The sequence below is a fragment of the Colius striatus genome, chromosome 9, assembly GCF_028858725.1.
Source record: "Colius striatus isolate bColStr4 chromosome 9, bColStr4.1.hap1, whole genome shotgun sequence".
NCBI classification, from domain to species: Eukaryota; Metazoa; Chordata; class Aves; order Coliiformes; family Coliidae; genus Colius; species Colius striatus.
Genome location: NC_084767.1, coordinates 16,639,789 through 16,667,746, shown reverse-complemented (window position 1 = coordinate 16,667,746; position 27,958 = coordinate 16,639,789). Strand labels below are relative to the sequence as shown.

General features: G+C 45.7%; 1 protein-coding gene across 1 annotated transcript; it reads left to right on the top strand.

The window, feature by feature from the left end:
• The first annotated feature begins 5,165 nt into the window (after window positions 1–5,165).
• Window positions 5,166–18,636, top strand: SLC25A48 (solute carrier family 25 member 48). Its single transcript, XM_062002791.1, has 8 exons — window positions 5,166–5,211; window positions 8,137–8,180; window positions 11,817–11,888; window positions 12,469–12,721; window positions 13,245–13,493; window positions 14,623–14,756; window positions 17,933–18,062; window positions 18,623–18,636. The coding sequence occupies exons 1-7, from the start codon at window positions 5,166–5,168 to the stop codon at window positions 18,053–18,055; spliced, it is 921 nt and encodes a 306-aa protein (XP_061858775.1). The 3' UTR covers window positions 18,056–18,062; window positions 18,623–18,636.
• Window positions 18,637–27,958: the final 9,322 nt, after the last annotated feature.

The following is a 27,958-nucleotide window of genomic DNA, read 5'->3' as shown; positions in this document are numbered from 1 at the left end:
CTAAGCTTGCATCTTGCTTTTTGAGTCTCCACAGACATTCCTGTCTCTAAACTTAGGGAAAACCTATTTGCTGCTCATTCTGCATGTTCCTCTGAGACAGGTCTGACATGTAGGGAAGAAGGTTACAGGACTCAACATTTCCTAGTGAGATCTGGGAAAATATTTTTCCCATGACCATCACATTGCTATTGTACACAGCACAACCTGCACTGTTAAATTCTGCTCTGGTTGAACATCAACCAGTCCCTTAATCTCCTCTTTGGCAGCTCTCTCTCTTTTCTGGCTACAATAAAGCTAATATAATGGTGGTGCTGGTGAAAGTGTTCCTTTGACCATGAAGTATGGTGGTGGCAAGCTGAGCACTGTGGGCAGGTGACCGTTAATGCTAAAGTCAAAACTCAGAAACTTTGAGCAAAGTGCTCCACTTAGGCTCACTAGCAGTGTAACCACACGTTGCCTGCCAAGATGCCTCTGCCAGGGAAACTTCCTGCTCTTTCAAGTTCTTATCAATAGCTGCTGTGTCAAAAATGAACCCCAGGGGTTCAGTCACATCTGGCTGTCTCCTCCTGACAGGATGGAGAAAAATGCCTTTTCTTCTATACCATAACCGCCTGTTGCAGCATTGCTCTGCTTTCAGCTTCAAGCATGTCCTTACTGAGCTGTCTCATCTCAGTCAAAACCTCCTTGGCTTGCAGGAAGGTCAGTCTTGCAGCTGCAGCTCACAAAGTTCTAGATGCTGCTGCTTCTCCTGCTTGACAGAAATCATGGCAGAGGAAGACCTTGGTGCACCAGAAAGGGCTGTTCATGGTCCTCAAGTGAGGAAGTTAGTGCTAGGGAGCTGCTTGTGGTACACATGCCATGGCTGCTGGCTAGTGCTCAAATAGATTGTGATCTGGGGCTATGTTGGATGCAACTGAGAAATCTCCTGGTCCCTCTAGGCTGAGGGCAGCTTCTCCCAGGAGATCTGTTCCAGCATTATGCAACTATGTCAGCTGAGTCTTGTCTATAGGTCTGGAGATGGATCTTCTCATGGGAACACCAGCTACTTTGGGCATTTCTCAGAGGTGTTCCTCATACGACAACATAAGTAAAAGGAAACGAAAAAGAGGATTCCCTCACTGTCTAACTCTTCCTGGGACACTATTCCTCCAGTAAAACCTGCCCAGGTCCTCGGTGAGGAAGGGTAGAGAAGAGCTCTGCAGCCATTCATAGAGGGGCCCTTCATGTCTGTTTCTGGTGTCCTCAATAGTCCCTAATCCATCTTCCATGCACATTCTTGCAGAGAAAGCATTCATATTTTGCTGCCCACAGGAATGAGCTTGTTGGGTAGTTCCTGGAGGGGGTAACTATTTGTGCTATGTGGCCCCTGACATGTCTTCCTGCTGTCTGTATCTGTCTGATTGCTGTAGCCCAGCAAGTTGTCCTCTTATCACACTTGCACATTGCTTCAGGGTGTTTGTGTGCATTGCTTTTTAATTTACTGGCCTCTGCTCGTGGGACCCAGTCTCTCAAAGAGATACCATAAAATCTTGATGACTGGTGGCTCTGGCTACAGCAGAGGTTTAATGATGTTTTGCTTCTACGTTGCCCAGCAGCTTAAGCCATTCTATGTCACGAATAGGTTAATATTTAAAGGGACTATATCCCTGGATCAGCTGTATTTCCAGTGAAATACATCCAAGCCTCACAATCTTTTACAGCTGGACAAGAAATCTGGAATCCCTTTTAATCTCTAACATACTCTGTCCCTGCTGAGTCATTTCTTTAATTCCCAGAGCGGTAAAGTGGAAATATACCACGAGTTCCTGAGTCTTCCCCAGTCCCTGCACTGCAGTGCTTGCCCAGAGAAAATACAGGGCTCCTGGTAAAATAGTGGGAAATGTTATTGGTTTTATCAATAGTATTATAAACCTGTTGGGGAAAGAATGTAAACTGGTCAAAAGAGTGGTGTGGTAAAAAACAATGAGTTTGCAGCTGAGGTAGAAGGCAGAATCAAGAGTGTTCAGGATGACATGATCTTGTTCCCCTCCTGGCAGAAGGCAGATTCCTCATCCCTAATCAAAACCATCTACTCTGACCAGCACTTCTGAGCAGCTACAAGCCCATGCTGAGATTCAGAAGAGCAGAAAGGATGAATCTCTTCCCAGTTCTCTATAAGGCACTGATGGCTGTTAGCAGTAAAAGGAGAACCTCTGTCAGCTGGGAGATGGAGGGTTGTGCATAGGTCCCAACAAACAGCAGTGTATCCAATGCTGTCAGCTGAAGGTAAGAGTCATGAGCTACTCAGACCATGGGAAGGGCTTGGCAGCATGCTGGAAACTATTCTGGAGAGCAAAGATGCCCCTGTTAGTGCTACTGGCCAAAGAAGCAGTGTTCTGCTTTTCTTTAATGGGTCCCAATTCACTGCAGTCTAACAGTGGTTTGGTAAAAAGCCTGTAGTGAGAGCAGGAGGGGCACAGGTTTCCTTTGGCATACCTGACAGATGCTGCAGGCTGCATGGAATCGATCCATCTCACAATGCCCAGCTGACAGCTACGGTAAACCCTCTGTCTGAGTTGTAGCCACTCCACTTTAGGGGAAAATGCACCCTCACAAACTACATAGGAGACAGGCACTGAGAGGCCAAACAGCTTTTAATCACTCTGAGCAGGAACATGGGTCTCTGTTCAGGAGCTGATGTGTAGGGTGAGCTGGGATGAGCTGCTGGGGTGAGCATGTCCAGAGATACTCCTGCTGCCTCCATCCTAGCTCCTCTGTCTTCCTCTTCTAGGCGATAAGTAGTTTACAATGAAATCTCCATATCATTTGGTTTCAACTCTTGGTTCAGCATCATAAAAGACCATTTCCACGGTTCTCCTTGAGTTAGCAGATGTTCTGAATTTGGCATGGAAATATGTTGCTCACAGTTAAAGAGAATTCCTATGATTAATGATCAATGTTGTTATATGAATAATTACCTCATTCAGCCAGCTTTTCTTCTGGCTTTGCAAGAAAATATGCATGAAAAATGAGGACAATATCCTCTCTCATTATTACTGCATATGTGAAATCACATTTCTTCTGAAAACAAGAAAGCAAATTTATTTGAGAAAACAAATAACAGACAATGCTTGTGCACACATGTTGTCTCCAGCATTTATCCAGGACCACAGCCCCCCTGAGATCTCCATTAGAGACCTGGTGCTCAAGGAAAACTCTTCTTATGGAGAATGTGCATTGTTATATACATTGAAAAATCTAAAGTTTCGGGTGTAGATTCTCTGAGCTGATAACTATGCACCTAATATCGAATTTCTATAAGCAATTTCCAGACAAAAGCTCCCTTCAGCCAACTCAGTGATAAGGTTTCTTGTGTATATGTGCACGCACATAAGGGGACATTGTTTTCAGATCTTTTGGTGGAAAATACTCATTTATCAATGGAAAGTAAAATAGTAATTATTTAAACAAACAAAATAATATATTGATAACTTCAGCCACTATTTTGGCATTCAGGATTTCTCGTTTATGAACTGTAAACACTTTCCATGGTTACCAGTATACATAGACAAAATACATTGCAACAAAACCCAGTCTTGTACTCCAGGAAGGCCATGTAGCAAACCTGATGCCAATCTTTTTAGAAAGCTTCCAACACTGATCCAAGGAACTGCTATCTGCAGAAATCTGACCTCCATAGAAAAAAAAAATCACTTTGGGCTGTAGGAAAGCACAGCCAGATGAAGTAGATATATACAAAAGGCAGTGAAGGGCCAACACATCTTTTGCAGAGCAGAGTCGTGCCCCTGGAGTCCAAGAGGATTTTGCTGATGGAATTGGTGGGCATAAGGTTATCAGTGATCTGGTTAAGGACCAGAAGGATGTCCTGCTATTGAGTGGCTGGGTGGTTTTCAGGCATAAGACATTATATTTACTAATTGAAAGTGCCACACGGGAGACACAACAGCCAGGCTGGGCTCAAAATCAAGTATTTACCATTCAAGAAAGAGTGCCCAGTCTTCAGTCCAACCAGAAAAGCATGTCAGGAATTGCCAGAAAAGTGTTTGAGATCAAAACAGAAAACAATCTGCTGAGTGCCTGGTTCCTTTCTACTGCTTGTGGTGCTGGCTGCCCAGTTCAAAGCCTTAAAAAAGGTAACTGAAGGGGGTGAAAAGGAACATCTTTCCTGAAAAAGTAACTAAATGGAGTTGGGGTGTTGGCTCTGGGAAAGACAGGAGTAAGGGAGAAGCAGATAAGAGAGGTGTAACGAGATCGTGTCTAAGAAAATACTGAATGCTATGGCGAAGGAAGTGGGTAGGGAGCAATTGTTAATTGCTCGTCGAAATACAGAAATTGGAGGTATCTTTTGGAACAATAACACAGAAGTTGGGGATATCTCCGGGAAAGATAAGGCAGTGTGATTTCAACGAAGCAAATAGTATTTCAGTTGAGTAAGGCTGTGAGTTCTACTCTTTATCTTCGGACTTATATCTTAAGCGTTTATAGCACCGTTTCTTCCCCTCCATATAGACCCCTCATACACTCCACCCCCCCCACCTCCCCCGCCGTGCCTGGCCAAAGGACTGATACTGCTTTCCGCTCTCGGTGCGACCAGCGGGAAGAGGAGCCTGCTGACCCGGCAGCCGGTCGCACCAGAAGCACCCGCGTTGCGCGCCTCGCCCCGTTCCCGCCAGCCCGGGACCACCCCCGCTTCCCGCCAGCCCGGGACCACCCCCGCCGCCGCCCCGGGTGTCTCGCCGCCGCCGGCCCCTGTGCGGCGCCTTTAAGCCGGGTGCGTGATGTCACCCCGGCCGCAAGGCACCGGGCGACGCGCGGCGCGCCTGCGGCGGGAGCGCGGCTCACTGGGGACCCCTGGTCCGGCGGGACCCCTGATCGGTACGGGGTCCCTAACGGGCGAGGACCCTCTGTCCGGTGGGATCCCTGATCAGTTGGGATCCCCTGCCCGGTGGAACTTTTTTGCTCGGTGGGACTTTTGTCCGGTGGGGATCCCCTGCTTGGTGGGGACCCTGCCTAGCGGTAGAGACCCGCTGTCCGGCGGGGACACTCTGCCCCGTGTGACCCTGCTCGGTGGGACCCCTGCCAAGTGAGACCTTGCCTAGCGGGACCCCCCGCCCGGTGGGGACCCTTCACCCGCCCCGCCGGCAGGACGGGCTCGGCGGCTCGGCATGGGCAGCCTCCAGCTGCAGGACTTCGCGGCGGGCTGGGTGGGCGGTAAGTGGTGCCATGGGCTCGGAGAGGGTGGAGTGGGGAAAAGCAGCGAGGGGACACGGGAGATTGCGTGTGAATAAAATCCTTCGTGTCACCTACGGTCTGTGCCTGCGAGCGGCGTTGCTGGTACCAGTGGATGTGCGGGTTGCTTTGCTTTGGCTCAGAATTGCAGTTTAATCCAATTTCCACAGACGAGATACTTAAATTTTAAGTATCGGTACGTGCGATGCTGCTGGGCATCCAGGGAGGTGGGGGCGGCGGCCAGAGCCAATCCGCACGCCCCCGGCCCCGCCGGCCCTCCCGCCGTGCTGTCACGGCTGGCGGCACCGCCGGGCTCGGAGGGCAAGCAGCCGCGGCTACCGGGGCTGGGAGCAGCCAACCCGGGGTCTCCCTGCCGCACACACCCCCGGGGGAGGCGCCACCGGGCTTTGACCCTGCCGGCCCGGCTGGGCAAACGGGTTGATGGCCAGAGCAGGGAGGAGTATCGACCCTATCTGCTGAAAGTACTGACGGCAGAAACTGGGGAATAGAATCATAGAATCACAGAGTTGTTTGGTTGGAAAATACCTTTACGATCATCGAGTCCAGCCACTCATCTCACACTGCCAAGCCCACCACTAAACCACATCACTCAGCACCTCAGCTACACAGATTTGAAATATGTCTAGAGGTGGGGACTCCACCTCCCTGGGCATCCTGTGCCAGTGTCTAACAACCCTCTTCCTAATCTCCAATCTAAACGTCGTCTGGCACAACTTGAGACCATTTCCTCTTGTCCTCTTGCTTGTTACGTGGCAGAAGGGACCGACTCCCATCCAGCTTCTCACATCGTCCTCCAGACTGAACATCCCCAGCTCCCTCAGCCACTCCTCATCAGACTTGTTCTTCAAACCCTTCCCCAGCTTGTTGCCTGTGTCTAGACATGCTTCAGCACCTCAATGTCTTTCTCAAAACGAGGGGCCTAAGACTGAACTCAGTATTTGAGATGCAGCCTCAGATCCCACCAGGTTTAGCAGCTGATTTAGAGCACAACTAATGTGCCCTACTCACAGGATAGGCCACAAGAGTGGCAGGTTAGAGGGTTAGTGCTGGCACTGGCCACCACAGACCAGAGCTCTGCCCTGGTTACTGCTCACACCAGGCTCAGGAAGTGGGGTGAAGTGGCTCATCGATCCTGACCAGCCAGCTGAGGTCAATATGGTTCTAAGAAAACTGGAACCTCTGCCAAAAGGTCAAGCACGCAGCTAATGTTTGGATCTGGGCAGCCTATGGAGGCTGTGCAGCACCAGTTACTCCCTCTGCCCTATCGACCTTGCTCTACTGCCGCACACCCTTAGCAGTGTTGTCCCAAAAATATGGGATTTGTCACTCAGTGCACAGATGCCAATTCACACACAGGATGGAGGTATTTTCTTTCATTACGTGGATTCACGTGCATGGTGCCTGTCCCAAGACAGCACACAGTGGTCCCAAAACTATGGTTATTTATACACAATTTCTACATATTTAGTACATTAATACCTATGGATTAATATTGCACTAAATGATTGGTCTGAATTTCTTTGTCTAGTGTGTCAATTAGCATGCATGCCCTTCTCCATCCTCTTCTTTTGAGTCTGGAGTATGAATTGGGTAGGTGGTCAGTGAGTTAGTGGTCACCATCTCCCTCTGCCCAAGTTACCTTCTACCTTGCCTCTTCATTGTTTGGCAGACACAGGTGGTTTGTTGCAGTGTCTTGACTTTGCTTCCCATTAATCCTACCTAGGTTTCTGCTCTTGATATGCATTTACAATGGTAGATTGTTTCAAGCTCAATCATCATTTCTGCAGCGTTCCTAACAAAGTTGACCTTTCTCTTTTGATATTTTGACATCAGGAGTTAGGCTGGACGTTCTGGGGTCTCAGTGGCAGTGGCTAGTTTTCATGCAGAGCTCTGGACCACAGGTCGTCTCAGGTTAAGGTCAGGAAGGAGAGGGGTCATTTTATAATATATTTTTGAGTAGAGTCATAATGTGTTGACCAAGAACATGGTGCTCTTTTCAGTCCTAATCCACTACAAATCTCTAAAGCACCTGGGGACACTTAGGGTTTGCATGCAGATGTGGAAGCAGCACAAATTACCCACCATCTCCACAAACACCCAAAAAACCTGGCACATGGGTTGCTCCATCCTCCTGGAGAAAAGGAAAACCAAGCTGTGCTCTGCTCTCCCACAGGGGCTCCTGGCAGTAAGTGGCATGGGTAGGTGGCCAGGATGGTAAAGGGGAATGGGCCAGTTTCTCCTAAAGAACCATAAGGAAGCATTTTAGACATTGGCACAAGCTGCTCAGGAAGGTGCTGGAGTCATCATCCCTGGAGATATTGAAAAGCCATGTGGCTGAGGTGCTGAGGGACATGGTTTAGTGGTGGGCTTGGCAGTGTGAGGTGAGTGGTTGGACTTGATGATCTTAAAGGTCTTTTCCAACCAAAACTATTCTATGACTGTATGAATGAGACTGGATGAGACTGTGGAGATCTATACAGAACAGGATCCTCTTTATCTGAATCATCCCTGACAAGTATTTCTAGACATTGTTCTTAAAATGACCATTTCTCACCATTTCAAGGGTAAAAATTTGCCTGAACTTACAAGAGCGCAAGAGAGGTTGTTAATGGACAGAACATACAAATACATCGCATCCTGTTCTTGCTTAGATGCCTTTGAGATGTCAAGTTGATGGAGTCCAAGGGAATATTTTGGGAAAGATGAGCATGTGTTTCTGCCCACCTTTTACCCGTTGTCTGAGACAGGGCATGACACTGGGCATTGCTCTGGCTTAGCCCTCTGGAAATCCTATGGAAATCTATCCTTCCCTATAAACCCATCACTTCCTGTCCCATCACAAAAGCTTCTTCAGTGTTCTGTATAATACTTTGCTTTCATCCCCAGGAGCTGCCAGCGTGGTTGTGGGCCACCCCCTGGACATGGTCAAGGTAAATGCTTTGAAGTGTGCTCTCCCACCACCACTCAAAACCCCACTGACAGGGTGGGTGGCCTCTCTCTAGGTGACACCTCAAAAGACCTTCACTTTCTCCATCATCCCAAGGGGGAATTTAGCCTGTGTAGAAATGTTTCCATAGACTTTCCTCCTCTCCAGTGCTCACTTTGAACAAGAAACTAAAAGAACTGGCTGATACATGTGAGTTCCTCTGGTGAGGATTAATGGTGAAAATTAAACCCGGCCTTACTCAATGTGTGGTTAACCAAACAGTTCTGACAATGTTTTATTGAACTCTGCCACAGACAAGTATTCAAAGGGCAATGGGGAGCTATATCTGTTTTGCTGCAGGCACATTTTAATGTGTTTTCCTAGCATTGGCAATTCTGGAAGGGCAGACTCCGGAAATTTTTATCTCAGGGCTATGAGACACAGTATTTACTATTGCTGCAAGACAATTATTCCTCAGAGGGAAGGATTTAGAGATGTAAGAAGGTACTTGCTACCATGATGCAGACAAGCCCAGACACACAGCCTGGCCCAACTAAGTTGACTGTCCCTACTGATGCAGAGCAGTAGAGGAAGATCCTCATCCTTTCTCTTTTTGTACAGTGTGACAGATACCTCTGGCCAGATTTCATTACTCTGCCCAGGTGCTCTGATCTGGTTCAAGCCCAAGCAGGGCTGTCAGATGTGTGAAACCCAAGAACCAGTGGTCCTGGTTGCACCTTAGAGACCCTTGGAAGGTGATGGGGAGGAGGCAGGGTCTACTGTGGCCCATGCCACATCCCTTCCCCAGCCATCAGGGCCATTGCACACAGCTGGCTCTCCTAGGGTCGGGAGATGGCATGCAGCCCTGTTCTTTCTGAGCTGCTAAGGTGATCTCAGTGTTGCGCCAGGGTATGGCCAGCACAGGCAGACTCAGCCCAGGCTTGCCAAGGCAATCATCATCTCACACTGGCCATCAGGCCAGGTTTGGAGGAGTTTAGCTGCAACTGAGGGAGGATTGTGCTGCAAAGTATCGAGTTCTGGATGCCAAGAAAGAGTAAGTCCATCCTTCAGTGCTTATAAAAACAACTGTCAGGCTGACCCTTCTGTCACCTTTGGCTTTGGACATGGCCTGTGAATACCAAGTAGGCAGACTTGTTAGCTTTCCAAATTCAGGGTAAGGGAAGAAGAAGGGAGAGTTTTTACACAGCACTGAGCCAGCAAAGGGGCAGCTCAGCAGCATTTGCAGGCTCCGGGGGCTGGGGTTCCTTCTGGGGAGGCAGGACTTTGTGTCAGGTTGGGTGAGCTAGGTGGTATCCACACCATGTTTCCCATCAAGCAGGCCTCGTCTTTCAGCTGCCCCCTTCCCCACATTGCAGCTTCGATCAAACCCAAGCAGCTGTTTTCTCCATGGCCTTGAAAAACTATAAATAGTTTCACATTTATTCACTTTTCATCCTCCACATCGCATTAATTTCCCCAGAATTTTCTTCAGTTTCTGGTGTCACTCAAGAGCTCCATCTAACCAAAACATAACAAAAAGGAGAATTTTCCTGAGGAATGGATGTGATACACTGGTACCAGTTGACTTTGACAAGAGATCTCATTAATATTTACAAGTTTATAAATGGTGGGTGTCAGGAGGTTGGGACATCCCTTTTTTAGATGGTATCTAGCAACAGGACAAAGGGTAATGGGATGAAGCTGGAACACAAAAAGTTCCATTTAAGAAAAAACTATTTCACTGTGAGGGTGACGGAAGAGTGGAACAGGCTACTCAATGGGGTTGTGGAGTCTCCTTCCTTGGAGATCTTCAAGACCCTCCTGGACACATTCCTGTGTGACTTGATCTAGGTTGACCTGCTTCTGCAGTGGGGTTGGACTAGATGATCTCTAAAGGTCTCTTCCAGCCCCTACGATTCTGTGATTCTGTGGTTCTGTGAAAAGATGCCAACAGGGATTTTAGCACTGGGTGTTAACAGCTTAGTTAAGGAGCATGTGTGCGAGGACCAGTTTGTGAGGACACTCAGTTGCCCTCAGTTACTAAAAAAATGGATTAACTTGAACCTCTCGATACCTGGTTACTGTGTAAAAGAGAAGAAAACAAGCTCATGGGGCAAATTGAAAAACCCTGGGTTAAGTATGTGAGTGAATCCAAGAGGGAAGGCAGGGCTGTGCACTGTGGTCATGCTGTCCCAGGCTGCCTGGGGCACAGCCAGCCTCCCCACCAGTCCCACCAGCCCGCTACCCTGGCATGAGCCACGACTTTGCATCCAGGGCCTGGGACTGCCTGCCTTGCACAACGTATGCTGCATGAGCTGCATCCGGCATCCTCATGGACCAGCTTGTTGATAAGGGCTTGGTAATTATTCTGCTTTTGCTGCCTCTTTCTCCATCACCTCTGGCCAGGCGTGGAGGGAGCGACAGGGCCCGGTGCATGAAGAGGGCTGTGGAGAGCAGCCCTGGGGTGAGGGGTGGTCCTCCCCACTCCTGGTCAGAGTCCCACTGTGGCATCCCACCGCCCAGCCTCTTGCAGGCCTCTGGGCAAACGATTGTGCCATTCAGCCTTCTGTTTGCTGCCCAAAAGCTCTCACCAGGCACAAACTCTGAAGGACACATGCTCCTTTGGGCTTTAAATTCCCAAATGAAATTCTCCACTGTAAGCTGAGGCTGAGGCACCATCAAGGACTGGACACTGTCCCTATGGACTTCATTTTGTCATATATGAGCATTTTCCTGTAAAAAAATGAGCTCTGGCCTCAGCCAAGATGAGTTGCTGAAGCCCCAGGTCCTGCAATGCAAACAGCATCTCCATTTCCTCGCACACCTCTAAGCTCCCCAAAATGTCTCACTTGTTAGGACAATTTTAGTGCAAACTTGTGAGCAGCTTGAATGAAAGATGTTCTAAATATATGTGTGAGTAAATATATATATATATATAAATATAATGTGAAAAGGAGAAAGTACGTTGAATCTTACAGGCTTTGTCATGACTTAGACACCATTTCGTACAGCTGCTGTAAGCATTTTTTGGAAGGTGTACAACCATTGCTTTCCAGATACAAAATGTCTTCGTTGGAAATGATGTTAAAATGTGCTTCTGAGTGAAGCATGGAGAATTTCTGAGATGGAGACAAATTAGTTTGGCTCCATTTAGTATTTCTAGGTCTTAAAATCAACCATGGATTGGAAGGGCCTGGGAAACCTCCCGGGGAAGCTCTCCTCTCCATGCTTTAGCAATGTAGCTCAGCCTTCACTGAGAGTCCCCACATGGAGGAGACCACATCACTCTTCAATTTCCACATAAATCCTGAACTTGCCAATGACAGCACCACACACCAGCAGACTGCTGTGACGCTGTGCTGGGCTAAGACGGCTGCTCTGGACTTGACAGCAATTTGGCAGTCATCGACTCCAGATGTTGCAAAAAGCATCAGACCTCTGAGGTCCCATTTAGCCCTGCTTCTGGCAAAGTTCGAAGGGTGGGGGAGGATGCATATATATCTTATTTTATTGCTCTGTTTTCTTTACAACTAAGGAAGGATTTGCCTTCAAAGCAAAGCACACATTGTTTACGTAGCATGAGCTTTCACTGTGCTGGAAGCATGGGATTTTCATTGCATTTCATGAATGTATTTTGCAGACTCGTTTGCAAGCTGGCCAAGGATATGGAAGTACACTCAACTGTGTTCTCACTGTGTACAGAAATGAGTCAGTAAGTGCTTTATCTTACTTAAAATGTGCTGATTGAAAATGCAAATAGGTAAATACATAAAGCAATTATACAAAATCACTGTTGACACCAGCAATTATATGAAGACCAAAAAAGTTGGTGCAATTGAGCCTGAAAATTCCTACAGCCTTTTCTTGCTAGCTCTAAGGTAACTCTTTTGGTTACTCCTACAGGGAAAACACTCTTGGCATGGAGTGATAAATGACACTGCCCATGTCTCTGCAAGGCTCAAGGTGTTACACCCACAGTGACTCTTTTGCCTCTACTTTCTGCCAAAGCTCTGCCAGAGGTATTTTGCTGACTTTGGTGATGCCAGGATTGAAACTGGCCATAAGAAGGACTTTTACATGGGTTCCTGTGCTTTCAGGACATCCTGTATGCTGCATAATCTTTAGAAGTCTTCAGCAGTATGAATTACTTGTCATTTGCTCAGCATGTGTGAATGGCTGGTTCCAGGAGACGTCTTGTACTTGGATTTACATTTCTGGCCTGATTGACAAGTTGGGGTTTACTCTGTTGGGTCCCTTTCACTCTCTTAACTTCTGCTCCCTTCCGTGGGTAGATGACTGGCTTCTTCAAAGGCATGTCCTTCCCGCTGGCCAGCATTGCTGTCTACAGCTCCGTGGTGTTCGGCATCTTCAGCAACACGCAGCGGCTGCTCAGCCAGCTCCGCAACAGCGACCCGGCCCACGGCCCGACGCTCACCGACGTGACTCTGGCCAGCATGGTGGCCGGGGCTGTCTCTGTGGGCATCGGCTCTCCTGTGGACCTGGTAAAGATAAGGCTACAGATGCAAACGCAGCCCTACATCAAAGGTAGGAAGCAAGAGCTGCTTTTTTCTTTCTTGTTAACCTAAGAGGATGGTGAGGCCCTGGCACAGGCTTCCCAGAGAGGCTGTGGCTGCCCCGTGCCTGGAAGTGTTCCAGGGTAGGATGGATGGGGCTTGGAGCAACCTGGTCTGGTGGAAAGTGTCCCTGCCTATGGCAGGAGGGGTGGAACAAGATGAGATTTAAGGTCACTCCAACCCAAATCAAAGTGATTCTATGATTCTCCACCAGCCTTTGGTGTTTATGGAGAGCTTTAGGACAATTTTGCTTCAAAGCCCATCTCTCTGCTGCCTTCTGCCACCACAGTTGAGCTGAAAACGCTTCCTTCTGCATCAGGACAGACCCCATCCTACTCAGCTCAGGGAGAGGCTTTTATCAATGACATTGACCAGATCTCTGCTGGCATAATGAACTCAGGGGCAGGTCTGCTCAGGACCAGGAGTCATGGGAGCTGCCTTTCCCATATAGTAATATATCTATTATAATGGTTCTATCTCTCTTTTTTTTGCAGCGAACATTAAGCTAAACCCTACAGTTCCTGGATTTCCAATGTACCGGGGCCCCATTCACTGCTTTAGGACAGTCCTGCAGAAAGAGGGGATAGCAGGAGTATACCGAGGCGCTGGAGCAATGCTTCTGAGGGATGTTCCTGGCTACTGCCTCTATTTTATCCCTTACACATTTTTCTGTGGCTGGATTACCCCAGATGGATGCCTTTCCCCTAATCCCTTCTCTGTCTGGCTGGCAGGGGGTGTAGCAGGTAAGCACCCTTTTTTTTCCCACAACATTGGCAAAACAAGCACAGAAAGGTTCTTGGGGTTGGCTGCCACATCCTCCTGGTCACCAGAAGAGGACACAGGGTTGAATGGCCTTCCTCCTCCAGGGCCAGGTCTCCTGGCATCACAGCTGCACTTTATGACTTGACAGCCTTTATGGAAGTCACGTTAACAGATCTTCATCAGGCATGATATCAGCAAAAAGCCAGCACCTTCATTTCCTTGGATGTCTCACAGCAGCCTGCATATCACACTGCCAGTGATACATGGCCAAGATGCCTCCAGAGGACTTCAGCCTGTTGACTGACCACCAGGAGGGCAGGCAGTTGACCCTCATGCAGCAGAAGCAGAGTTGACTGTTAGTGACCTCCTCCTTCTATTTTTTCCTGTACACACCTGCCAGTAGGACTGGCATGTGCACCCTCCACCATGCTTACAGGTGTAAGATCGCCCCTACACTCACTCCCCATTTCTTGGCCATTTCTAAATTGCAGACTTCCAAATGCAAGTCAGTCCTTAGCTCAGGTAATGACTGCAAAAAGCCCTCTCTGTTTCTCCTCCCAGTTAAACAGAGCCCTGGCCCATCTCGACAGCTTCTCTGGTATACCCCAACATTCATGTAGGTCTGAACAAACCCCTGTCTGTCCAATTGGGCCATATATTGCCATCACAACATGTTGCACTCAAATGCAGGCTAATTGGTGTAATGTCTCTTATCTGCATTCTCAGCTCAGACTTTGCAACAGTATTATCTGAGAACTGGAGTTTTTCTGAAATCACCCCAGGTGGCAGCTCCCCGCAGCTCAGACTCTTCCCACAGCATGTCCATGCTGTACCAGAAGCACAGCAGAAGATGTATTTGCACCTGGAGGAGGACCTTCTTCTGGGCTGCTGGCATTTGATTATCAGCATAACCCCTAAAAATCTCAATGCTTCTTCCAGAAACAGGGAACTTTGTTCCCAGAAACACCGTTCCTGTGCCTGAGTAGGGTGAATGTGCTGAAATGAAAATCCCATGCATATGATATGGTAGATAAGAGGTGAATTTCTGAGTTCACCGACCTGTGGCCAAGCAAATACAGAGAAGAAATTGTTCATTCTGCATATTTCTAGGAGCCATTTCCTGGACGACTGCTACTCCAATGGATGTTGTGAAAAGTCGACTTCAGGCAGATGGAGTTTATTTAAACAAGTACAAAGGGACCCTTGACTGTATCTTGCAGAGCTACCAGAACGAGGGCTTCAAAGTAAGTTCTATTTGAAGTAAAATCTGGGTATTAGGCATTTAATTTTCTGTTGGGTTATATATTAGTTGTCAAAAACCTATCTGCTGGGTTGATAAGACGGCTAAAGCACCTTACTGCTAATTTATAATGTAGGTAATTATAGTGCAGATTGTTTCTAAATCCTAATAGAGGAATAATGTGCCTTACAGCAATGAAAAAATGAATAACTGGGCTTCACAGTCTGCTGATGTAATTAACTCAAAATACCACTTCATGTCAGTGCATTTAATTGTGGATATGATATGACTTATCAGAAATCAGAGAATCTTGCCTCTGTGATTGTTTCTGCAAAGTGCAGAGGTCAAATATTTCCCATTGACGCTGAAGTGAATGGGAACTGATTCCAGCTGGGCCGTGCTGGCACCTCAGGTGAGTTTGGTTGCTGTGGGCACTGCATTGGTGGAACTGATGCTGCACTTTTTCTTTTCATCAAGATAGAAGCTGATTGCAAATGTTCTTAAATCCAAATTCTTTGATTTCAAATGTGAACAAGGGCTGCATCCCAAAAACCTTCTACTCTTCCTTTTTTTCTGACTCTCTCTATTAGTGTAATAAAATATGTTTATTCAACCTGGAAACTTTGCCTCAGTTAAAAATGAATGGTAGAGTTTGCAGCTTTATTGCATTGCCATTGCAGGGTTATGAGAAACAACACCTGCTAATATTGAAATCAACCTGTATTTAACTTGTCATCAAAACTTCACGTGGGCTCTTAGCTCCAGTGCATTAATTTTCACATTCTGAGGGAGAAATTACAAGTTACAAAAAGAAAAATAACCTGAAAAACCACAAGTGTGATTTCAACGTTTGCCCACACACCATGGTGTCACACCAGCCATCACAGGAGCCTGCTCTCTGGTTCAGTGTTTGCCGTTGAGTGAAGGAGGACAGAGTCATACAAAGCACAAGCACCTGCAGAGATGCTAAACGCCCTGCTCAGATGGTCAGAGGAGGGTTAGGTGCCTCAGGCTTTACACAGGCTACCTGCCCTGCACATTCAGTTCATCATGTGCTTTCACAATAAGATAGGGTGGCTGAAAAAAGAATTTCTATGTGTTTTCTCTTCTCTCTCCATCCTCATCCTCACACCCTACCCTTCCTGTCCTATCTGAATATTAGTAAGTAATTCAAGCATTTAAGTGGGGTTATTTTTTGAGGTCCGAGCTGCTTGCATTTTTCGTGCTATCCTGCCTGGCACCCAGACTAAAGCCAACAGTAGGATTGAGTAATGGTTGATGATAAGATTGGATCCTCCTCTCAAAAAGGAAAACCTTTTTATATGTTGAAAGACACACAGCTGATAAACAGCAAACAGGTCTGGATGTTTACATTCTGGGACAAAGGAATAGCATTTGCAGTGCTGAAAATAATTTGTACATACAAAAAGGTGAATATAGAATCATAGAATGGTAGGGGTTGGAAGGGACCTTTAGGGATCATCTAGTCCACCCCCCTGCTAAAGCAAGTCCACTTGGATCAGGTCACATAGGAACGTGTCCAGGAGGATTTTGAAGCCCTCCAGAGAAGAAGCCCTCCATAGCCCTCTCTTCATAGTCAAGTGTATTCATTCTGATGAGAAAAAAATTATACATCTGGGCTTTTATTTGTAAATCTTCATTATTAACTCGTCTCTTTCATGTTACTTTATGGATACTGCAAAAATTTGAATTTCATCTCAGAAGATCCTACTTTTCCTAACAAAATAGAACACCCCAATAAATCAAACAATATCCTAAATATCCCAATATTGCAACTTCAAGTTGTAAACTCCATCCTAAACTATGTGAACGTATTTTGATTCTGGCTCATACAAGCCAGCACCACACACCGGATTTACTGATATAAGATATGATAGTGGTTAGCAGAGGTTAGTATTTCAGGGGAAACACTGGTTAGCCAAATCAATGAAGTTCTGGTCTTGGAGCTGAGGCCTTCGATGCTTTCTTAGAGTATCCATAGGAGCTTTGCGTTTGTAAAGGCTGGAAGAGGACTTACTTTGCTGATGTTGGTTTTCACACCTCTTCTGAATTTCTGGTAGGTTGGTGACCGCAGTGATAATCCCAGGTGGTTAACAGAGTGATTTTGTGAGAAATAGGCCAGCAGAGATACTCCGTGCAACCATCATTTTGTAAACAGTCTCACCCCAGAACGAGTGATTTGTGCACACCCTTGCACGTACCAGGCAACAGTGTTTGTAGCAAGGGCAAGTTTCCAAGGGAGACTTGCCAGCACCAGGAGCCAGGAACAACAAGCATCTCTCTCCACTTTCCAGAAAGCACTGTACTGTGCAAGTACCTAAGAGCCACAGGGTTCTTTCACTCTTCTAAGTGCCAGCATCTTAAAAAAAAAACCCAAAAAACATTGAGCAGCGTGAGGAAGCCTGGCTGTGGATATTTATTATCTTACTGAAACAAAACTCTGGGATACTTACAGGTAGCAAAACCTGACTTTATGAACCCACTTGTGAGAATATCGGCTTCTATTGAATATTTTCCTGAAAGCCAGTGGTGAGAGCTAGTTCTCAGCAAGGTCTAGTTTTCTGTTGATTGAGAAATTCTTTCTATGCTTAAAGGTGAGACCTGCAAAACAGTCTGCGTGGCACAGTGCCTGCATTGGCTGGGCTGGCTCACAGCCACACCGTTCCGTCTCCGCTTCCCAAGTGTCTTCTTCACCCATAGGCCCAGCCCTGGGGGTCAGAGCATTTGCTGCATGAAAGCAACAGCCTTGCTGTTGTACCCTGGGGTCTGCATGATTCCCGCACGCTTATGTATGCAAAAGGAAGGAGGGACTGTAACTATGTAGGACAACACTAGAAGACATTTTAGGTTTCTTGCATTCTACTTTATGCCAGTGGCATGAGGCCATTTTTTTACCCTCGACCTCTTGTAGCTGTTGCTGACATACAGATGGAGGTCCATGGAAGCGTGGAGCACTGGGATAATGAAAACCAGTGACTTTTGGCTGTTACTTTTCCATTTTCCAGCACAGACTTCAACACAGACCAGCACTGAGAGTGTATCTTCTGAGGAAATCGAGACTTAGCTCTTCAAAATCCCACTGTGACTTCATTCAGTGTTTGCTTCTTCTTAAGGGAGCCAGTGTATTCTTATGCTCTAACCTTTCTTCATCCCCAACAGGTCTTTTTTAGGGGCATCACGGTCAATGCAGTTCGAGGATTCCCAGTGAGTTCAGCCATGTTTCTTGGCTATGAACTTTCCCTCAAAGCAATGAAAAGAGACCAAACTGAGACCAATCCTTAACTTCCAGGTCAGCACACAAAGACCCTATAGCTTTATTGAATTTAGAGAACTAATCTTTGTATCAAATGGAGCTGCGATTGTATAGATCCTCTGAAAGTCAGATAACTTACATGAGTACCTACATCTGAATAGTCAAACACTTGTCAAATTTGGGTCTGTGGGATTTGGAGCAGACAATAGATGTGCCAATGGATTTTGATTTCTCTCCCAATCTCCTGCAATCTCTTATGATTGTTGTGATTGTTTTGATTAGCATGAATCAGAAAAGAAAATTTGAAAGGAGAATATTCTCTAACATTTTATAAATTTTGAAATATCGTTCTCACTAAAGCCCCTGCACAGTATCCTTTCATCCACAAAGACCTAAATTAAGCCCTTTCAAAGTGTCTTGACTATGAAACTCTCGGTTCTACTCTTTCCTTCATATCTCCAGGGTTGTATAAAGGAGCAGCATTAAAAATACCTGATTAAAGAAACTTTTTTAGCAGTTAAATACTCAAAGTTACTCTTGGCAGTCTTTGCTGTTTTCCACAGTACTTCATAACCTCCTCTCTCTTATTTCAAAAGTGTTGACCAGAAGACCTGAAAGTCTCCTACTTTCCCGAGCCAAATCAGCAGTGTGGTGTTGTGAGGGCTCAGCTGCTCTGACGGAAGACTCCTGTCCTGCACCTACAGCGTCTCCTTTCTCTTCTACCATGGACTTAGTCCTTGGAGGACTCTGGAAACTGCAACAGCTCAATCAAATCCAAAGACCATTTTCTTATCAAGTCTTTCACTCTGTTGTCTCAGAGAACCTTAATGATTCTCATAGTGGTGTTGGGCTTTTTTTACCAATGACATTTTTTCCCATAGAGCTGAGAGAACAAGTTATGCATATGAATGAGATAGACCCAAACCCATCCTGCCTGATATCAGCCCACTGGAGTGTGTTTTGCACAACACTGCATAGGATGCTTGTCTCTTTTGTGAACAAGGAAAGGAGGAGGTGTGGTGAGTGCTCAGGTGCCTTTTTGGGTAGGAAGGTGTGGATTCCCACCAAACCCCAGCTTGCTTTCAGGACCAAAGAAATGGATGACTCCACACATATGAATGCATACTTGTGTTTTATGTCACAGAACACTCCAGTTTGCCACCATTTAACACGTTATCATGAAAAAATGCAGAGAGTTTCAACAACTTCAGTTATCCAAGGTATAAACTAAATGGGGAAACAGGATGTTAAATTCAGACACTAAGCTGCTCATTTTCTTCAGAAAGCACAAACCAAGTCTGGATTTCTTAGAGATGACTGCCTATTAATTCACCTAACTAGCCTTGTGTAGCCTTCCAGGGACCTGTTAGCAGTATCTCATTAGACCTTCTGATCTCCCTGACATGACAATCCAGCTTGCCAATGGCCAAATCCTACAGACATCACTTTGCAGCCTTGAGAGACCAAAGGAAGGTCACCAAAGGAAGTCTTTGTAAGGGATGCAGAGTTTATCCCAAACTGTTCTCTAAAACAGAGGCCAGCTGCAGACCTCCAGCATTGTGCTACAATCCCACTGAGACAACTGGGGCAGACCCAGGTTTCTCTTTGGCCTACCTCAGCCTTCCAAGTATTCCAAGATCTTTTACATTGTGGTTATTTCTGTTTATGCTGATAAATATCTCCATGCTTTATTTTCTAAGTATGGAGCTTCTGATGCCAAAAGACAAGAAGAGGCAGCTCTGCTGGGACAAAGGGACTCTGGTGGCACTGGCAGGAGAGGCTGAGGGGTAACGATCACTCATGCAGAGGGATGTGGCGTATCTGGGACAATACCGTCTGGGAAATGTATGGTCTCCCCATTTATCTTCCTCTGGAGAAGAAGAGCTCTGGGAAAAAGCCCAGCAATGGCAGTTTTAGCAGGTGCTGTCAATAAAGGTTTCTGAAGTCAACCTGGAGCAGCCATCCAGCTTTTCTCCATAAAAAGCAGGAGAAGGAAAGAGAAACTCCCGTTTTCTTTTCCCTGTGTGAATAATAGTTATTGGTGATAAGACCTGAAGACCTCTACAGAAAACACTTAAAAACTCAAGTCAGGAGCAGTTCTAAGAAATAAGGTCACCAGCCATGGGCTCCTGTTCACTAGGGCCCAAATTAAAACCAGAAGTGTGGCTTCCCCCAGAGCTAGCCTTATAAAGTGGGAGAGACTGCTGGTGTTGCTTTATCTCAGGACTTGCAGGTGAGGAGGCTCACAGTGCCTTTGAGCTTGCCAAGAACACAGGGAACTGTTGTTGATAAACAATGTGGATAAAATTGATGAACCTTCACACAAGTATTTGTTGCTGGCTGCATTTAAGGATTCATCCTTTCCATGTTACCTATTTTAATGCTTATAAGGAAAACGTGTTCTTTAGACACATGATACCCTATGTCTCCAGGGTTAATACTTGGGAAGACTGGTTTTTCAGTGCAAAGAAATGATGTTGCTTATCTGATCTGCCTACATGATGTACAATGGACCCTGAATTAATTAAATTTATGAGGTTTGCAACAAGCTGTGTATCTGAATGATCCTGCTCTCACAGTGCCCAGGTTTGGTCTGTTCAGTGTCACCTGAGTGTAAGGCCCTGAGACCCATGTTGGAGTTACATGGTGATTTTTCATGATCTTCTTCATCCAATTAAACCAGTTTTGAGATGGATACCCAGGACTTACTTGGAGAAAACTCTTGTGTAACACATACCTGCCAGAAGAGGCTATCAAGGAGAGCTGTGGACTGTCAGGTGTAGAAAGGGAGCAGAGGGTAAAAAGCTTTTAATATAAAAATGTGAAAAGCAAATGGGATGTGAATAAAAAGCTTTGGCCACATGATGGCATCCTCGTCTGTGGCAGGACACAGCCCTGTGGCCCTGGCTGGAGCTGCCAGGAAATCTCTTTGTGTCTTTCTCCATTCAACCTCGAGTCCAGGTTTGCTGCCAGATCAGCACACGCTCCTTTCCCAACAGGCAGCCCCACGCTGGGGAGTCTGCAAGTGATTTTGAGGGACCCCTGCCCTGCCAATGACTTCCCTAGCCCAGCAGTGTGCTGGCCAATCCGTGTATCACCCCATTAGCATTCACAGTCAAATCGTGAGTGAGGCCAAGCAATGCCGGCCTGGGCCAAGTAGCTTTTGAGGCAGAGCACTTTATGGTACGGTTGTACCCATCAGTGTGATCAATCCCAGTGGATCACTGCACACACAGCCTGATAAATACTTTAGTCTTACTTTTGAAGTAGTGAGTGGCTATGCCACCAAGGAGAGGCCCAGCAGTGGGGTTGAGTGACATGCAGGGGCTCAGCCCCATGTCTCAAAGGTGAGGAAGAGCAGTTACAGTTTATGCACACAGAGACTTGACAGGTCTCTCTCTTGTGAATTATTTTCTTTATGATATATCAAATGTGTTAATTTTTAGAGATAACAGCAATATCATTATCATAGAATCATAGAGTTGGAAGGGACCTTAAGAGATCATCTAGTCCAACCCCCCTGCAGAAGCAGGTCAACCTAGATCAAGTCACATAGGAACATCCTTGGATAGAAATTAGGATCTCTAAGGAATCCTCTTCAGGGACCTGATGATGGGAGTTTAAAATAGTGCCTTGCCTGACAGGCAAGCAACCACACATACGGCTGTTTTGAATGCTTTGTTTGGGGCACTGATTGCACAGGTTGGTAATTTTTGTTCCTGAATTGCACAAAAGAATACTCTGCCCATGTCAGTGGAATTCAGGATACGGACCTGCTCCTCTGTTAGGGCTGTGGCCATAGTTGGCTGCTGTAGGTAGCACGTTCCCAGCACCATGCACGCTGCAGTAGGAGACACCATCTGTTTGACAGCATGTTCAAAGATACTCACAGAGCCCCACATTTCTAAGATAAATGCAGTAAATCTTGAAAATGGTAAAAAATGAGAAGAGACACCAGAAGGACCAGGGATACCTACTTCTATACTTTTCTTGCCTAGAGTATGAAAGCATTCTCAGACCTGTCGTGCCTCAAATAAGTCTGTAATTGCCCAATTTTCACGTTGCTGGTGGTATTCCAGCTCTTACAACACCCCATATTACTTACATTACTTAATGAGATGCTGGCTGCTTAGCTGTTTTTCAAGCTATGTAGTGCTATGGGAGGAAAAAAAAAGGTAACAGCAGATTATTTCTCCATTGGGGAAAAAAAAAAAGGATGACAAACAGGAACCAATTTCCCAGTGAAAAGCCATTTTTCTGGAAAACAACCCCCACCTGGAGAAAGGTCTTTGGTGCTGGGAGAAGCTCCATGATGCCCATGGGATGTGAGGTAAGAGCAGGCTGAGGCTGCCCTCAGGCCAGGAGGCAAGGAGGGAGCCATCTCACCTCCCTGTTTCTGCATCCCCGCTGCTGCTGGACACCTTTAACACCCTTGAGCCCTTCTCCCAGGCAAGGTGCAGCTGGTATCCCATGCAGGAGCTTGCCCCAGCAGTTTTAGTGCCTGCGGAAGCCCTGCCTGTCATGGCTCTGGGCCAGGCTGAGATTTTCTCACGCCTCAGGAGTGGCATATCAACACCTTGGGGAAGGTGAGATCATAGTCACTAGCTCAGTTTCTCTTTTTCTCTTGGACTCTGAGACAGAGGAGTAGATGACATCTTTGCAGGCATTAAGATATATCTGTCTCCTTGGTTTATCTAAGTCCTTCATTTTGTCATAAAAGTTGTTATAGTAGAGATTTCTCTCCCAGACATTGCATTCATGTAAACCAAGAAGGCCAATGCCTGCCTTGTACCCATGCAGAAAAAAGTGTAGAGCTAGAAGAAATGGTGAAATCCAAGGAGACAAGTGGGAAGAAGTTCAAGTTGCTAAATTGAATACGCAACGCACAAGAACAGCTTCCTTTCTCTAAAGCCATATTTTTCCTTTGCCTGCTTCTATAGTGATACATAGACTAATCACTGTCAACTTAGATAAGTAGCATGTAAAATATCCTTCCAGAGACAGGCTCCAAAAGGAATTAAGCCATGCAGTGAGGTGAAATTTAAGTAGTTACATTGATTTTTAAAGCAGTTTTCTTAAAGTTTAGATCTCTCTTTTCTTAAAATATTTTCTCTTAAGATACTCTATTTTCTTAAAGTACAGCTTCAGAATAAGACAGTTGTGGAACAACTCACCTGTTAAGAGCCATACATGCAACAGAAAGAGAGTATCTTTTTAAGGATGTCTCAGAGGTCCCATATGAGGTTACACTGTAAGACGGAAAATGCTGAATACATCAAGAAATGCCATCTTAGAATAGGTGAAATACTAAGGCTACTGGACCATGGAACACCAAATTTCTGAAAAGAAAATGAAGGTCCTCGAGTGATGCAAAAGGAATGGATAACCTTGTGTTGGAAGGAGAAACATGGGGAGAAATAAGAACCTTGCAACTGGGTGCCTCAAGACTGGCACCTACATTGCCTGGCCTGTTTTAAAAGCACCAGGCTTACATAGCTCATCTTCACTGACTGGACCAGCTCATGCTTTACTCCCCCTTGTTTCAAAACATTTTAGCACTAATACAGCTACGTTACATATAGTATAGAAAATCCTGCCAATTGCTATGGAAGAGGGCCAGCCTATTCTTGCTCATGCAGCTAGGTGTGAACCAATATCCGTGCATATTTCGTTATTAAGTTGTGCTTGCCTTGTTTCAGTCAAGCAGTCTGCACGTGGTTTTTCAATGCGTCCAGCATGAAAAGCAAGCTTAAATGTGCATCTGGCTGGTGGAGGGCTCTGACCACAGCCACGGAGTGAATGCTTGTGCTGCCAGTCTGTCCTGCAGGTTCAACCTTCCTCTACACACTGCACCAAGAGGGAAATCCAGCACCCTGGGTCATCTCACAGTGCGACAAGCAAAGAAGGGTGAGTGGACTCTGCAATGTTTCTCCTTCCTGGTGTGAAATCTGTCAGGCCCACAAAAGAGGACGCTGAAGTAGGAACAATGGCATCAGGAAAACCTTAAAGTAAAAGAGAACTGATGACCTTTGTGGACAATTTGTGTTTTCTTCTGCTTACTACTAGAAGCTGTTGGTTGTGAGATGCACTTTCAACCTGTGCAATGCCCAGCATAGCTGGCATGATGCTGTCAGGGCTTTTTGCTTTTAGATGCCTCAGCTCTTGCTAAATGTCATTGCAACACTGAAAGCTTGGCTCCCCTGCTAGAAAACCCATGAGAGCTCCAGTGACTCATGTATTGTCACATGAAACAAGGATGGTGCACAGCTCTGAAGGTCTCTCTCAGGTGTGCTCATCTCACTACCAGTTTTGGTTAGTTAGTTTATATGGTTTCAAATTAATTAAAACTCTTTTGAAAGTAATGGGAGCTCCATCACCTACAGAAACAAATGTGAGTCCTGAGGATGTCCCATGATCCATTTGCCAGGACAGAGCAGAGCATGTAGCTGTCAGGAGGTGCTACCGCACTCTTCAAGCTGGCATATGAAATATTCCCTGACTTCATCTGGATTTTACATCTTTCTGTCATAGGCAATCTTATTATTACTATGCATGGTTTACCCTTTTTGAGGGGAATTAGAATGACCCTATTTTCCTTTTTTTCTACACTAGCATGTGTCATCTTTATCTAAAAGAAAGGAAAAAAAATAGTCAAAGCCACCTATCTCTAGAAAATGAAACTACCAATAGCATCTCTTCATTTGCAGTCTTTGCAAGCTCTTAGATCTTGATCAGTGTACAAGGCAAATGTAAAAAAAAAAAAACCAAAACAAAACTGATATGTTATCTTGGTGTTTTTCTTCTCTAGGGAATCTTTTTTCCTACATTAAAAAACCCCAAACGGTAGGAAATCCCACTACTGGAAACACTACAGCGGGATGCAAATTCTTTCATGAGAACTCAGAAGATCTGAAGGTTTATGCTAACCAGGTTAAAATACTGATCTGAAAATTGGATGTTTGTGCAGCATTTTTGGTCAGTTAACATATCATCAGAACAGTTGCATTAAACGAGACTGTATCTCAAAGTATTTACATAACCCAAAACTGTATAGGACACTAGATCTAAAACAGCCAGAGGAAACTGCCTGAAAGAGACCACAGAAATATATCGGGAAAGCTATTTGCATTCACCTTTTCCAAGTACCTGTTTTGGGCTGGAATCTTGCAATCCTGTGACTCGGGAATTGTGATTCTGAAGCAGGCACATGCAGCTCATGCCCTGGTACTGCCAGTATCCTTGGCCAAAGGAACTCTTGACCCCCTTCCCTACTCTGCTCATCCACTGCATCCTTTAGCGTGTGGGGAAATGATAAGTATGGGGCTATAGGCCCTGCTAATATACGATCCTGCCCCAGGATGACCTCAGCTCAGGTTACCCAATGGCAATGCAGGAGATGTTTCTAGTGGACTAATGCACCCGCTACCTTTGAGCTTAGTGACTTTCACTAAAAGCTCTCAGCTTCAGTTTTTTGATGTGTTTTGGATTTTTCCCATCAGAAATCTTAAAAGGGAACAAAAAGCCTCAGAAAGACCAGACTTAGCCTTGTGGCTCCCCATTTCGACAGCTATCCTTCTGAGGCTTGTGGGTTTGTGTCCTCGGAGAGAGTGGACTCACACAATCACCTTCCTACCTACTGCAATTTGGCTACTGAATTCATTATGAATTTGGTTCAGTTTTTTTGAGTGATGGTTGAAAAACATCTGTTTCATATACATTTTAGGATGAGCTGCTGAAAGACAGAGTAAGGGAAAGGAACAGAAGGAGATCAGGTATCTAGACATGAGGATAGAAAATAAACTGCTGATGGTGTTTGACACACAAATGACAATGTATTTTTGAAAATACATTGCTGCATCTGGACATCAAAATTAAGACTTTAAAAATATCAAAACTAAAAGTTTAAAGAGTATATAAAAAAGCCAGGGTTTGTTCTGGGATGGCAGTAAATATTAATTTCCACGTTCTTCTCCTCTACATGCTGGAATAGAGCCTAAACTCTCCAAAGAATCCGTAACCAGTGCTGCTCACTTCCGTGCCCAATCCACTGCTGCTCTAAGCAATACATGGAAAGTTCTTTCTCTGCCAGCTTGATTTCTGGTGATTTCTGATTCACGGTAAATTGAACACAACTTCTCTGGTGACTTATTTTCCCTGGAGCAACAACATCATGAGAGGGATCTCACTAAGCAGTCACATAAAAATGAAGAGATGTAGAGATAGTGCTGGCACCACTGCAGAGAGACTGCGAGGAGCAACCACAGCCTCTGGGAGCAGCTTGGGAGCAGCTCTGGAAGCTCTGCCATTCAGATTTTCAATGAGTAACAAAAATAAAGATCTTGTCCTTTTTGGCTATAGGCCTGGGAAGAAGTTACCTGATCTGCTCCCTGTCCAGTGAACATAAATTACATCTCACGTATGGAGAGGTTCTAATGATGGATCTTGCGCACAGTTTACACCACCATCTGCTTTCACTTGCAGAGCACGGCAGCTGCGTTGAGGCATCATTCCTTAGGTGAAGCAGCCCTAGAGATCCTGTTAAATACATGATATTCTGTAAAATCCTTGCAAAGATAGACTGTAGCAGTTACTGGGCAAAATGGGATTTCTAATGACCATATTTTCCTTAAAAATAAGAAGCAGTAGAAACTCCCTGTTGTCACAAAGATTGCCTTGCCCTTCTCTTCCCATGGTTTCCCCTGTTCCTTGCACAACTTTGGCTAAATCAAAGATTTTGTGAATTCCTTCCTTTAAACCCATGTAAAATTGTTCTTTTAACCATCTGAGAAACCTAGTGTCTCACAAGTGTTACACATTGTTTATTTCCTTCAGGGGTTTATGCTTTGAACTAATTGTTCTAGCTCTTGCCACAAGGCTTTACTGGCTAAAGAAACAGTGCAGCACATCCATTGCTTTGCTTGAGCAAAAAGCTCTTTCCTCGTGGGAGACCAATGCCTCATGGCCGTCTCTCTACTGCTTTTCAAGGAACCACAGGCTCTTGATGACAAATTGATGATGTTAGCCCTTCTCTAACAGCCCAGTGCCTTGAAAGATGACACTGCCTGTCTCACAAATGCCAGCCACTTCCATTATATGCTTTTGTGTATCTATTGATCATAACATAGTCTTCTGCAAGCTTTAACTTGACAAGGGAGGGTCTCTGGCTTTTTCTAGGTATTCCATGGAGCCTGTGTGAAAGCCATGGGTGCCTAATGAGATATGAAGTTCCCACGTTCAATCAACTAAGGATGAACTTCAAGGAAATGCAGGGAGCATCAGCCCCAGTCCTGTGCTGGCACTGGGTGTGCAGGCAGCAAGGCAAGGCAGGAGCAGCAGGCGGGTCCTCTGCTCCCTTAGTGTGCAAGCAGGCGGTGGAGCTGTGCTCAGCCACGGGAATCCCTTGCTGGTAGGCAAATTCCAGAGAAAAAATTGGCAAATTTCAACCTGATGTTTTCTTTTCCCAGGACAATTTCCAGAGGGATTGTACTCGTCCTTCAGCCAGACTGACCAGCAGAAGGCTCAAGCTTTTGGAGAAGGTCTTTGAGGCATAACAGGATCTGATGCACAACAAGAGGGAAGCGTAAAAATCAACCCTGAGAACGTAAAAGAAATCTGAAGAGCTACCACTTGGTCTGCTCCACAGCTCTGTTTTTCTGCCTGCTCAACAGACTCCTGCAGCATTACGAGCTTTCTTGGAGAAAGGTCCTGCTTGGAATCCAGTGGAAGCTAGCTTGCAGCCCATCAGTTTGTTTCCTCAGGAACTTTGGCAATGCTGAACATTATTGTCTCTTCACTTTCATGGAACTATAATTTACATAAGCATAGGAGACAAAGCCCTCATCTGAGAAAGAGATGCTTTCGTAGATTTTTAACCATTGTTTCCTGTTGGGGTGTGATATCATAATGCTTGAATTAATCACCTCTGAGGAGCA

What these genes read in the sequence shown, in the direction of transcription:
- SLC25A48 (XM_062002791.1), top strand. Translation starts at nt 5,166, where the DNA reads ATGGGCAGCCTCCAGCTGCAGGACTTCGCGGCGGGCTGGGTGGGCG. An exon ending in CGCGGCGGGCTGGGTGGGCG is followed by an intron (nt 5,212 to 8,136) that starts GTAAGTGGTGCC and finishes TTTCATCCCCAG; the next exon opens with GAGCTGCCAGCGTGGTTGTG. An exon ending in GCTGGCAGGGGGTGTAGCAG is followed by an intron (nt 13,494 to 14,622) that starts GTAAGCACCCTT and finishes GCATATTTCTAG; the next exon opens with GAGCCATTTCCTGGACGACT.